Source organism: Salminus brasiliensis, chromosome 3 (assembly GCF_030463535.1).
Source record: "Salminus brasiliensis chromosome 3, fSalBra1.hap2, whole genome shotgun sequence".
NCBI classification, from domain to species: Eukaryota; Metazoa; Chordata; class Actinopteri; order Characiformes; family Bryconidae; genus Salminus; species Salminus brasiliensis.
Genome location: NC_132880.1, coordinates 36,467,070 through 36,480,639, shown reverse-complemented (window position 1 = coordinate 36,480,639; position 13,570 = coordinate 36,467,070). Strand labels below are relative to the sequence as shown.

At 39.6% G+C, this 13,570-nt stretch overlaps 1 protein-coding gene across 1 annotated transcript; it reads left to right on the top strand.

Moving 5' to 3' along the window:
• Positions 1–3,205: 3,205 nt before the first annotated feature.
• Positions 3,206–12,635, top strand: meox2b (mesenchyme homeobox 2b). Its single transcript, XM_072674812.1, has 3 exons — positions 3,206–3,740; positions 7,985–8,157; positions 11,385–12,635. The coding sequence occupies exons 1-3, from the start codon at positions 3,236–3,238 to the stop codon at positions 11,607–11,609; spliced, it is 903 nt and encodes a 300-aa protein (XP_072530913.1). The 5' UTR covers positions 3,206–3,235; the 3' UTR covers positions 11,610–12,635.
• The last annotated feature ends 935 nt before the right edge of the window (positions 12,636–13,570 follow it).

The following is a 13,570-nucleotide window of genomic DNA, read 5'->3' as shown; positions in this document are numbered from 1 at the left end:
GGGAGCACACTGCATTCGTAAGCAATAGGCTACGTCCCTCATCCAAGTTTCCACCCAAATGAGGCCCTTTATTACTTCTCTCAGTGATGTTATTCCACAATGGCTGCAGACATCCATAAAGCAAAATGAAAAAGCTGTGAAATAATATGAACAAGTAAAATGACCCAGAAAACCAATAGCATTCATTTATTCTGAAGTATTTGTATTTTACTGTATGAACATCCAATAAAAGTCCTGAAAATGTTTTTTTATTTTAAACAGTACTCATTTAAATATGGAATTTTCCAGCAGACACTGCTTGTTAAATTGATTTTTAGACCATTTTTTTCTTCTACATTTTTGACAGGCAAATACACCCTTTTATGTTTTCAGTTTCAGGGAGAGCACTAAGAGAAAAATATGGCCCTCCACCCACTGACAAATATGCATGTGTATTAACAGCATTTGTCTTCTGGAGCCCATTCATAGACATTCAGCCAGTCTTGGAGCTCATTCTTCTTTTCATAATGTGTGTTATAGGACAGATTTACAGTACACACCATTCTGGAAGAATAGGGACATTCTAGCATGGATAAATTATAGATTTCATTAAAGGTGCCGTAGAAGGCATTTCTTCAACATTTTAAATTCTTCCCTGATGTTAACATAGAAGTTATGTGACTTTAGACGGTGACAAAAAATGCCTAGATACAGTTTTACAAGCCCATGTATAATCCTATGATTAGGATTATGAATCCTTGGAATCCAACATGCTGATTTTCCCTTTTATCTTGGGCTCGTGGACAATGCGATGAGCTCTGCTGTAAATGGCTGGTTTACAGCAAGGCAAGACAATGGCTCACAGAGAAGCTCCATAGCAGAACACAACATCACACAACAAAGCCTCACATAGCTTTGTTTTTAGCACTGCAGCACTGTAACAAGAACATCACAGTCATTTTTAGTAATTATTTCCAATTATCGGACTATTATCCTATACCACTATACTGTAGCTTTTGTGCTAAAAAAAGGATCATTATCAAATTCCATCTAAGTAGACCTGTCATTTTGTCTAATCCTGTCTCATGTTTTTATCGGGCTGCTATCCTGTCCTTAGCTAGCTGATGGGATGGTAAATCCGGTCAGCTAATGTTAGCTTTTAGCCTAGAATGGACATCCACTCGCTTCCCCAGCTTTCACTTCCTCATGCCTCACTTTTGGCTCCCCTTTCGCTGAATCACTTTGACTTACGGCAAAGAACAGTGTAACAACTTGCATATTTTCCGATATACGAAGTAGCATATATTCCGATATCTAGAAGTGTCTGGCAGTGATTACTAAATGCAGTGTTACTAAATACAGAAAACTGAATACAGTAATAGCAAAAGGACCATATTCTCAGAAAGCTGACTGTGCGTTGTTACTACACTATCATCTTGAATCAGTGTAAGAACGCTGGTGTATGTCAATTTTGTGAGCATAAATATTAATTTGTCGAGATTGATCACTTTTTTTTTGGGGGGGGGGGGGGGGGGGGTAATTGGATTGTAATTTATTGCCCTCGCTTTTTCATACTAAATTTGCATTTAAATGAGGAGACAACAGTGTTTAAGGTTCATGCTTTGTCACTTTCATGTACCAAACTCTCATTATTCAACTATGACAAATACTCTTTCAAAGACAGGACAAGACAAATGTTCTTTTCTTTATTGTAATTTTTTGTGTCCGTAGTTAAGATTGTGTTCTCTATACTGTCTACTTATACACAATTATGCAACGGTCCCTATACCTAAACATATTCTATTGGCCAAGACATTGTTTGGTGTCCGAAGTTGGCTTTATTAGTTCTGCACTAGGGGTACCAGACTAATATGGCAGACTGAAATAAACCCTCACAGCTTTATTAGCATTATGCTGTATATTGAGGAACAGTAAATAGTGGTAAAATAAATACTTTTTGATCATGAACTGATCAGTAATCACCAGGTACATAAACAAACAAACATTAGTTACTTGAACAAGGTTGACATTTGCTTCTTATTAGTAGCCATGTATGGGGTTACAAGGCCACATATGGCTACTAATTGTGTATAATATAATGTGAGAAACAGTGCCCTAAAATGCAGATAGGATTCTATTGAGGGCACACCGACGTCACCAAAAAAGATATCTGGACTTTTTTTGTCTATATTAGCCTCAAACCTCTGGATGTGATGTAACTATGTTTGGGGAAAGAGGACAATCCTGTTTATTTGATTTTTGGTGAACCACTCCTTTAAAAGATGACAGTGTCAACCACAGATGATGTCTATGTGAGTAATGAATATTGATGAAAACTGACTGGCTGACTGAAAATCCCTCATTTTTCAGTGATTTTGCACACGTTCAGACCCACACTGCGAGCCAGTCTGACTCAGAGCTCCTTATTCTCCACTGCACGTCCAAACCAAACCCCTTAATGCTGACGCAACTCACTTCTTAGAAAATGTGCCAGTGGGGGTCAGATAGCTGAGGTCCAAAATAAATTGCCCACTTTTTTTTCCCCGAGGCCAGACCAGCTTGGCCAGCCTCAGATTTATTGTCCCTCACTTTTCTGGAGGAAGATGGTAAGCATGTGGTCAGTAGCGAGGAGCCAGTGACCCAGCCTCCCTCTCACGTTACGCCCTATATATAACATCCACCCCTTCTCTCCTCCACCTCCTCCTCCTTCCCCCCACCTTCTCTCTCGCACTCTTCCTCTCTCCTTTTCCACTTTTCTGGAAGTACCCATTCCCTGCACTCAGGCCCAGGATAGCTCTCTCCCTCTCTCTCTCACTCACTCACTCACTCACTGACTCTCCCTCTCTCACTCTCTGCTGCCTGTCACTTGAGCGGCCTCCAGCAGGCTGTGTGTGTTTACCCTCGCTCGGCCTGGCAACAGGGCCGCATGCTCAGGATTACGCGAGGCCTTGCCTTTCATCGCCGATTGCTCCCTCTTCCTTCTATCGCTGAGTCCTGGAGCGCAAGAGCCGCTGGTGCGAGGTGAGAGGGGCCGTGAAGGAGTGCTGTGATTTCAGGGTTTTTTTCCACTCTCTGGTGGCTGTTTTTCTCCACTATTTAGATTTTTTTATTATTATTAATTATTTAGGGGCTTTTTATGCTTCCACAGCCATTTTTTCCCATCTTCTTTCTGTAGCACCTTGGAGGTGTTGCTTTTGGTTTCTGGAAGTTGTTGGCGTGGAGTAAATCAGGGTGGATTTGCTGGAACTGAACTGAAATGGATCACTCTCTTTTCGGCTGTCTGCGGAATCCCCACGCTCCGGCTCAAACCCTCCACCCTGCCTTTGCCCAGCCCTCTGCCCTGGCCTTGCACGGCCGATCCGACCACGTCTCCTACCCTGACTTGCCCGGACCCTCTCCACCATGCAGTTACCCAGGAGAGGAAGGTGGCTTCGGTGGCCCTCATGCCCCTCGTGGTCATCCCACTCAGCAGCTTCACCAGCATCATCCCCAGCATCAGCCATCAGCCTGGCACATCCAGCAGATGCCCTCGCCTGGCGGCGGCCGCCACGGTATCTGCCTTCCCCCACACCCTGACACACCGGGCTCAGAGCTGTGTGGGTCTGCAGGGACAGGCAGCCAGGGTCTGTGCACAGCAAACCCAGTGCTGAGCAACAGTGACCCTTCTGGGGCAGCGTGTATGTCTGGGGACTTTGGGCGGCAAACCATGTCACCTGTAGATGCAGACAGAAGGAATAGCAAAGGAAAGAGTGACAGCTCAGGTAAGCAGCGAACACACGTCTATGCAGTCCTCAACACATACTATACTATTTTATACCTTCATTAGGAAATATTAAGGTGTGAGTTTAATTAAGTACATTTAACTTTAAAAAGCATCAAATAGCAAATTGCTATATTATAATAGTATATAAATAATAGCGATATTATTGTAAGAACTACAGTCCACTAACACCTATAATAGCTGTAATATTAAACTTCTTCATTTAAACTGCCGAAGAAAATAAACATGTAAAATAAAAATTTCTACTGCTGATATTAAACATGTAAAAGTACATGTATTCAAAAGTTTAATACCGCATGCATGTAAATTATGTACATGTTATTTGTCACAATTGTTTAAATACTGTAGCTTTTGTACTAAAAAAAATGATCATTGTCAAATTCCATCTAAGCAGTCCTGTTATTTTGTCTAATCCTGTCTCATGTTCTTTATGTTCTTAACCCCGCACTATAATAAATTAACAGAAAAGGTCCCTCCAATCTAGTCATGTTTAGCATTCCTGTAAGCTTCTTTCTTTGCTTGCTTTTTTCCCTGTTTCACGTCTAGAACTTTTCCAAGCTGAACTAAAGGTCAAGACAAATGTGTGCAGTGTGTAGATCAGACCGATTTCTATTTGGAAGTCCTCTATTCTAATTTGCTAACTCACCAACGAACTATGGTGATCAGGAATTTGAGCCGTTCCACCTTTAGACATGCTTATTATATTCAAATATAACAGTTCAAATGAGTGTTCGTTTCATTGTTTATGTCACTTCTAACAGGTTCATTTATATAAAAACGTGCAACATCCTAAACCTTAGTTTACTCCACTCTACTGCAGTATCAATATGACTGAAATACAACACATATGTAAATACAGCAGATTTTAATGATTTATTTTCATTTGATATGAATTTCTTAGTGTCTTAGTCTTAGTAAGTTAAGCCTGTTGTCCCTGTCATGCAAAAGCATGAATTCATAATGAAAATGTTACAGTAAAGAAATACAATTAAAAGTAACAATATATATTTTTAATGAAAGTAGTTGAGATCTTGAGTGCTAGTTTAAAGAACAAAGCTTGGTTCCAGATTTCTTCTGGAAATCCAGTCAGAGTGTAAATCCCTCAGCAGCTCACCTGATTTAACATCATTAAGCGGTGACTAACCAAAAGAGGTGTTGGATGATTACTATAAATAATAGTTGACTCCCAAGAGGAGAGTTTTGGAGATGTTTTAATAAACACAGTGATGTAAAACCGCAACTTTTTCTATGGATGTGATTTGTATTTATTCCAATATCAGTTTTTTAATAAGTAAATAAACACTTATGCTTTTTAATATATACAGGGTGTGTGTACACCCTTCTTGACATCTGGGAGAACGATCTTTGCAAACTATTCTTTCCTAAATCTGACAGAAAAAAGACATTCTCCTCTGTGTTTTTAATAAGGCTGGCCTCTTACCTATTGTAACCTGAGTGCAAACTGGGGTGATTCCTTTAAGTGAAACAAAAGATCCTGCCTGTGTTGGCGAGTTCAGTGGGGTTTTAATGGCTAGGTCTGGTGCTGCAGAGTTGCACTGGGTCGCTCTCTCATCAGTCTCAGAGGTATAACTCACTGTGGCATTTCCCTTCAGGGCTTTAATGGCCTACAGGTGAAACTGCTTTTAAATGTTTGCTCTGGTCACACCTGTGCTTTTGATACCCCCCAACATGTGCGCTGCATTTAGTACTGCAGAACATGTTGTGTTGCCACAGGGAGCTGTGGTTATAGCATTTTATGAAGGGCTGCAAATTGCATGGAAGATTAAAATCCCATTTTTAAATCTTGTTAAAGTAGCTGAAATTACTGAAAAAAACTTTTTAATGAAACATTTCACAATAAATAATCTATTTATATTAGTTGAAGGAGTAAGTTTTATTTTTATTTGGCATAAAAAAGATCTTTGCGGTTTATGGCAATTTGAATTAATGAATTAAAATCCATTTGATTACACCAGGAGATACCAGGATACTTTGCATATGAAACTGTAAATCAGTGAACTCTGCAGAGTCTTAAAAGAGGACTGTACAGCGATCTCCTGGTAGATTCTCCTAGGAGACTGAATAGTGATCCAATGCAACCATCACAGGCAAAGGCTACTGCTGCTAATTAATTGTTAATGTCGTTAAATAAATAACCTTTATTGGATCAATTTGGACAAAACCCTTGTGTCTCCAAAACTACAACTTTACAAGAGAAGCAAAAAAAAAAAATTCAGTGGAATCAATGTGAAAATATTTAATTTCAAGTCATTTTAAATTTCTGTTGGTCAATTCGTCATGAGATTTGTGTAAATGACAGCTGCCAGATTCAAATTATGTCAAAAAATGAAAGAACTCAAAAATGGAGACGCATACATTTTTCTTGACTGGACGCTTATGCAATAATATTCTTTTACAATTAATATTGTATACTTACTAAAGGTGGTTACGATGCTAATGCTGTTGCAAATTCAAATCTTTGTCTTGTGTGTCAAATGCATCTCTTGGCGAACAATGAAAGGCAAGCCAACTGATGGATCACTAGAATACTGCTTGGGATTTCCAGAAGTTTCCAGTTGGTACTACTTTTTTTTTTTATCCCAAATCCAATTCCCTCCTTAACTCTGTTGGCAGTTATCAAAGGCAACATGGTTTTTATTCAACAGTAGGTCATACGTCTCATGAAGCAATGTGGCAACGTTTCAATGATATGCCAAAGAGATTACAGTCCATTTGGAAGAATGATGCTGAATATAAAATATGAAATTTATCCTGTGCACTGCAAAGGCAATGTGCGCCAGAAGTGTTTTTATTTCTAGACAGACTCCAGCAAGCTAAAATGTGAAAATCGCAATTACGTCCCCCTCTAACGTAATCTGGAAAAGTCAAACAAAAGTCTTTTGCAGTTTGTTCACTTAAAAAAAAAATTATAGTGGCATCTACGAGTCTGTATTCTCATAATCAGGCACCCGAAAGGCCACTGGCTGGCATTTCCCAACTTTTCAGAGTGTCTATTATTTGAAGATTTGGAGGCTGGCAGCTGGAAATAAAAGCCATGTCTGAAAGAACAGGCCATAAATTATGATCCAACATTTTGTCGCCTTGAACTGTTATATTCAAAATGCCCCTGTGAAGTTCAACCAAAACGAAGCCTTTAAAGTGTTTTCATGAAAGGAACATGAGCATCATTACAGAGCTTGAAATCTCGGTCTCTGCTTTCAGGGGGAAAAATCATTTTTCAAACCGTATTTTTGTCGCGACCACATTAAAGCAATCTGAGGAGAATTCCAACTCTCTTAATTGACTGGTGGTGCTGAATGTGCAGACTTTGGTCACAGGGATGTCTACCGTTATTTGGTGCCAGTATTCTTCTAAATGTTTCTAACAAGGTCTTTTAGAAAAGTCTGGTTTAGAATTAAAAAGACTTCAGTGCCCGAATGGGAGGTCTTTTATCTTGGGCCCTAATATTCATGCACATTGCACATAAATGGTCAAACATTATTGAAATGACCTATTAATGTGATTTCTGTAAAAACACACTCCAGTATCCAATATACAGTATATATTAAGTGTATCTAAATATATATAATCAATGTATTTAAAAAATCAACAATAATCCTAAACTATAAAAATCACACAATTATGCTAAATGTCCTGCTTTGCTGTGTAATGCATCGTAATAGGGTGAGAAGTATATCTTGACTAAATAAGCAGGTAATGGAAGGCAGATATCCAGCTCCCATAGCTGTGTGCAGGTTCTCACAGTGCTAATTCTTGAGTGAATAGTGGGCTTTCTTCATTCACAAACAGCCTGCAGTTCTGTTACCATTTGTAAATGACTCAGAAATATTCCTAAGAATAATAGCTTACATTCAGTAAAGAGGAGCGTGGAGCTTGTGGAACGGAGTGAGAGCAGGAGAGCTGTGTTGATTTAGGCCAGATCTGAGAGCGCTTCCACATGCTCCACTCCTGGCCCCTCTCAGCCTGCTTCACACACACACACACACACACACACTCACACACACAATCACGCACGCATGACCAATATCGGCATAATAAAAGGTGACTGGCACCCCTAATTGTTTAGCTCTCGTTTCATTTTCATTCTGCTCGGGCTCCTGTAGTGTATCACACAATCCCTCCCAGTTTTTATTTTTTTGGTTTTTTTTTTACTCCATATTCTATTTTTCCTGCAGCTGGAAAATGTTCTGTTTTTCATTTCAGATTCCCAAGACGGGAGCTATAAGTCAGACGTGAACAGTAAGCCCAGGAAGGAGCGCACAGCGTTCACCAAGGAGCAGATTCGGGAACTGGAGTCAGAGTTTGCCCACCACAACTATCTGACACGGCTGAGACGCTATGAGATCGCTGTCAACCTTGACCTCACCGAGAGACAAGTACGCGTCACACTGAGCCTATATTCTGCTGGAGGTTACTAAGAAACATAGCAATGTTGCTTTTTCATGATGACCAAAATGAAATGGGCTGGTTTTACAGTAAAGGATTAAGCCTAGTCTTAGACTAAATTTCACTTTCAATGGAGAATCACCACTCAGAATGCTCTGTAGTCTAGACTAGACTAGATGTAATACCTGTCTGGGGAACCAGTGTCAAATCTATAATTGACTCGTTGCTAAATTACATTTCAGTCAAGCTGAGTAGTCTGTCTGTTTCATAGGCCCCAAAATGGAACCCTTTGGGACACCAGAATTCATTATCAATAAATCCACAATAGTTTATATATAACAGATGCAAGTAAACAGCATAAAAACAGTCAAAAGTAAAAGTTTGAAAAACAAAGCTTGGTGTCAGATTTCTTCTGGATGACCCTAGTCAGTGTGTGGATGTGTTCAATTTCATCACCAGCTCACCTACTGATTTACCAAATTATATACGTCATTGGAACTGTCATTGGAAAGTCAATATAAAATATTTTATTCCAATATATTTTGGAGCAATTCAGCAATTCTGTTTGTCTATTCATCATGAAATTGCCAGAATCAAACTATCCAAAAAATGGAAAAACAACAAAAATGAAGATACACAATTTGTGTGTGATAGCAACAATATGTATAGATAGTACACAGATAGTTTGTTATATGGGCAGAAGTGCTAATGATGACTAAGAAGTGCTCTGAGTTGCTAGTGTGTGTGTGTGTGTGTGTATCTGTGGGCTGTCATTTTCAGTTGTGCACGTCAAAGCCTTGACATTTCTGTTCCTCTGTTTGCTGTTTACGTAGTTCGAGCAGAGCCAAACATGTCAGCCATTACCCCATTTTTTCCCTCTCTCTAACTCGCTCATTTCACTACTAGAAACTTTTTTTTAAATCATACCCACATATGGCATATTTCACACTCTATAATTCTGAGGCCTTTAAATAAGACCAAAATGTCAAATGCATTCAAAGCTACAGTTTGAGCCAAGCTTATTGGTCTTCTTGTGAACTTTTTTAAACTCAGTGCTTCAGCTCCACAGTTCCACTAAAACCCCTTCCTTTCTATTCTGATATAAATCACCACAGCTGCTTATAGCAACACATTTAGCCAAACTAGCCTATGGATCTCACATACCCCTCAGTGAGTCTGGGGGCCCGGAAGGAAAAAAAGCAAGTGTTTTGGCCTACAGGGAAGCCCAAGAAGCCAGACAACTCACCTAGGATTCAAGTCTTCCTGTCCAGCCCCCCCTTTCCCCCTCCACACTCCTCCACACACTCGCTTCCAAAGATTCCCTTTCTAGGTCCAATAAATCTGCGTGTGTGGGTTGATCCTGGACCTCAAGCGTGGTAACGTCCGGATCTGGTTATTGTGTTCATTTGTCCTGTTGGAAAATGAAATGGGACTAATAATGATGATCAGTTTCTGTCAGAGTACTTTCACTGATTATCAGTTTAAGTCCCTTTAACCTCTGCTTTCTTCAGTGAACAATGATTAGTTTGCAGTGTTTGCAGTTTGCCCTCTGAAAATGAAGTTGCTAGTTTGAACAGATTAGAAATAATATTATTACTAATAGAAAGCTGTTAGTAAGCATCTTCCCAGAGTCACTGCAAAAAACAAAAAAACAAAGTAGATATTGAATAATCTATAGTTAATCCTGTATAATATTTGTTTACCATATTAAGCACCTTGGAACAGTCTGAATACATTGCATTACTCTCTACATTTGTGTATATTCCTGCTGTGATGCAAAAACCTTGTGTCTCCATTTCTGTAGTGTTTTACTTTTTGATATAATTCTGTCCGGTCTTTATATTATATATAATAATAATACATATTATTAATATAGTATATATTATAATATACTTTTTATATTCCAAAGGTATTATTATTATTTTTATTTTATTTTTTTATTTATTTTTATTTTTTTTATTTATTTATTTTTACATTGACTTTCATTATAAGTTGAGAAGGTTGTTTTCTTTTTGTCTGAGATACCAGTTGTTGTTGTTTTTTTGCATGACATTGACAATATATATGACACTCAACTGAGCTGAACTGAATGAAGTCTCACGATTAAGAGTTGCGGTGCAAGAGTATATCCCCTTTATATTCAACCAGTCATTTACACCACACCTCACCCTGAAATACCTGCAGTCTTCAGGCTAAAATAACCACTCGTCCTAAAATAGCCCCCTTACTGCCCAAGGCAGAGACAAACATAGGTGGGGGGTGGTTGCGAGCTCAGAGTCTGGACCCGTTCAGACCGTTTTAGGCAGCAGCTTAATCATCACTGAGAGACACGAATACAGAGTGAGCTGTCGAGTCAGGGAAAGGAGGCAGGGCCTGGGGCCAGTGGGCCTGCCAGGAGCCATGCATCAGCACATTATTGGCCAGGTGGAAATAGCCTAGCCACCTGATGCTAGCCCCCCGCGGCGCCAGTCAGGTTCCTGCACCTCTGCTTGTACCGAGCTTGTGAAGAAAAGAAAAAAAACACACACCCACAAGTGTGAAAAGGGTCATGGAGACAATCTGAAAGTGTGGCCTGAAGCTTACGCTCGAGCAACGAGCTGCTGAGGCTTGCTCTGCTGCCAGCCAAGTGTGTGAGATGAGGTGTTGTGCGTGCTTTTACGCAAGGCCTGTGTAAAGTGAACGAGTGCGAGGACGACTGAGTGCTGCCCTTGCAAAGCTCTATTACAGAAAGCCCATAAATCTGTACTTCACACAGAAACACACATACACACACACACACACACACACACACACACACACACACACATATATATATATATATATATATATATATTTATATTTATATATATAGTACACACACAGCTACATTATGCAGAGTCTTCTCTTATAGAGCCATTGGTGGTTTAAGGGTGGTTGGGGGCCTACTGGCCAAAACATCTCCTTCTCGAAAGTGTCACCAGCACACACACACACACACAAGCACCAGCAGAGCGGCATTGAGTTTCCCTGATGCAGTATTAGCAAGTATTCGTTGCTAAGAGACTCAATTAATCCAGTAAACATTGTGTACAGTTGGCTGCTCTATATCATTAACAACTTCACCAACTATTTAGATACCCGCATGCCATGTCATAACTGTATTACTGTTAAATACTGTACAGAATCCACTCCAGTGGATATTCGAGTTAACCGACTGTATGGAATTCCATTTCTGCAGGTAAAGGTGTGGTTCCAGAACAGAAGGATGAAGTGGAAGCGAGTGAAAGGAGGGCAGCAGGGAGCTGCGGCACGAGAGAAAGAACTGGTGAACGTGAAGAAAGGGACGCTCTTGCCGTCGGAGTTTGCAGGCATGGTGGGACTGCACCACTCCTCTGTTGGCTCCCCAGGCAACGAGGACGACAGTCACGACAGTGACCAGAGCTCCGAGCACGCTCACTTATGACCTTCTGGAAAAACTTCCAACTGAACCCTACAGTTTTCCTCAGGAATCACAGCGCTTAGTACACTAGGGCCCTTAAAATCTAGTCCAGGGCCAGCTGTTAAGATCTCTTACGATTTGCTCTGTTAAACAGATGGTGAGAAGGAGCTCGATCTCTGCAACATCTCAGCTTAGAGATTTCACTAAAGTAAAGTGCCAAGACTGGAAAACTGGATGGAGACAAAAGACTGCAACATGCTTTCACTTGTGAGCTGTAGCTCTGAATTTGGATTTTGGGATTTTGTAAATAAAATGAAGGAAAGAAAGAATGTTGAGAACATTCCACTAAAGTGCCTTGGGAAGACAATTTGCACTGTTTTTAATTATTGCCCTAATTCATAGCTACTGTATTTACCCGCATTTCAATTGTTACCATTGAACATGAACTGCATTGAGGATGCAATATTGTACCTGTTAACAACCAACAAAATGTCTATTAACTGTCTGGGTGGCAGTGGTTGGTAAAGTGCCCCTGCTCATTAAATGTAGTTCTGTACATTGCACTCTTCTCATAGAGCTTAACCCCTTACACCCTAGGTTTGCTTTTCGGTTATTAATCTTAATGCAAAAACTGTTGGATTATTATTATGTATGTGGTTTATTTGATAACCATTTGGTTTCGCATATCTCATGGTGTCCCACAGGGTTCTATTTTGGGGTCTGTAAAACTAATGTCAAATATGACAGTAATGAAGTTACAAGACTGGTGGTCTCAAAGTGTGGGTTTAAATGCAGGGTCTAAGGGGGTAATATGAATTATAATTTGGTTTGGATGTTTAATAAAATAATATTATTATTAATAACCAAATAAAAATGATAATGAGAGAGAAACAATTCTACAATTTGAAATTTCTAAATTGCATTGCTAAATGTCTGCTAACATGGGAAATGGTAAAAAAAAACACAGGATGAGAACAGGTAAAACAGTTTGAGAAGTGGTTAAAAAAACACAGTATGAGGACAATGGGTTTTATACCAACATTTCTAATCTATTCCCTTAGTCTTATAGTTCATTCTTCTTCTTTTCAATCGTATATGTTTACCTTTTGAATAAACAGGTATTGCAGCTCTGACTGTTTCTGTCGTGCAAATGACACTAATAAATTTACCACAGAGTCGTTAAAAAAAATAAAACGTGAATTTTCTTTCTTTTTTCTTGGAAATATGATCAACTCCAAAGAGGATAATGTGATGTAAATGTGATGGAAAGCCATGTTGAAAAACTAATATTATGGTTTGGCATTTCCATGACTACTGTGTGAGTGTGCATCCTAATTTTTCAGAGTGGCATTTTGGCAATCGGCCCGACTTCTCAAAGCGTCCTCAGTCGTGCGAGAGCAGCTGGCGATTCGATACCTCCAGAAGTTTGGAGCTATTTGATTTGTGGCTTTGCCGTCCCCCTCGACACTCAGGCAAAACCCAGGCTAAGTGGATTTGTTTTCAGTTGTGGTCAAAGGCAGCTATGCATTTTCCTCTGCACAAGACGTTTTTGATTAGCCGTCCGATTTAGATGTTTGTATATGATATAGTGTGATCAAAGCAAGACACAAAGCAATTCCCTCAGGGAAACAATTCGTGGCTGTAAGACGTGAATGGGGAAATATATTTATGACCTCTCAAAGCCAGCCAAGCACCCAGCTGCAGTGATCCTAGCTATTTCTAAACAAAGACATGATGAATATGGGCTGGCAGATGTCGTTCTACACAGACACATCAATAAAAAAAAAAGAAGAAACCTGCGTGAATGAACACAAATCAGGGCAAACATGACTTTGGTATGTGGAACATACCACAGATCACAAACTAGATGACTAACACCAAGACCAAAAAGTAAGTAACTTTTTGATGATGTGCTTTCTACTGTGGATTGCTAGTTAAATGTGGATGTTTTGCTAATTGGGAGCAATTCAAGCTGATTCTTATAC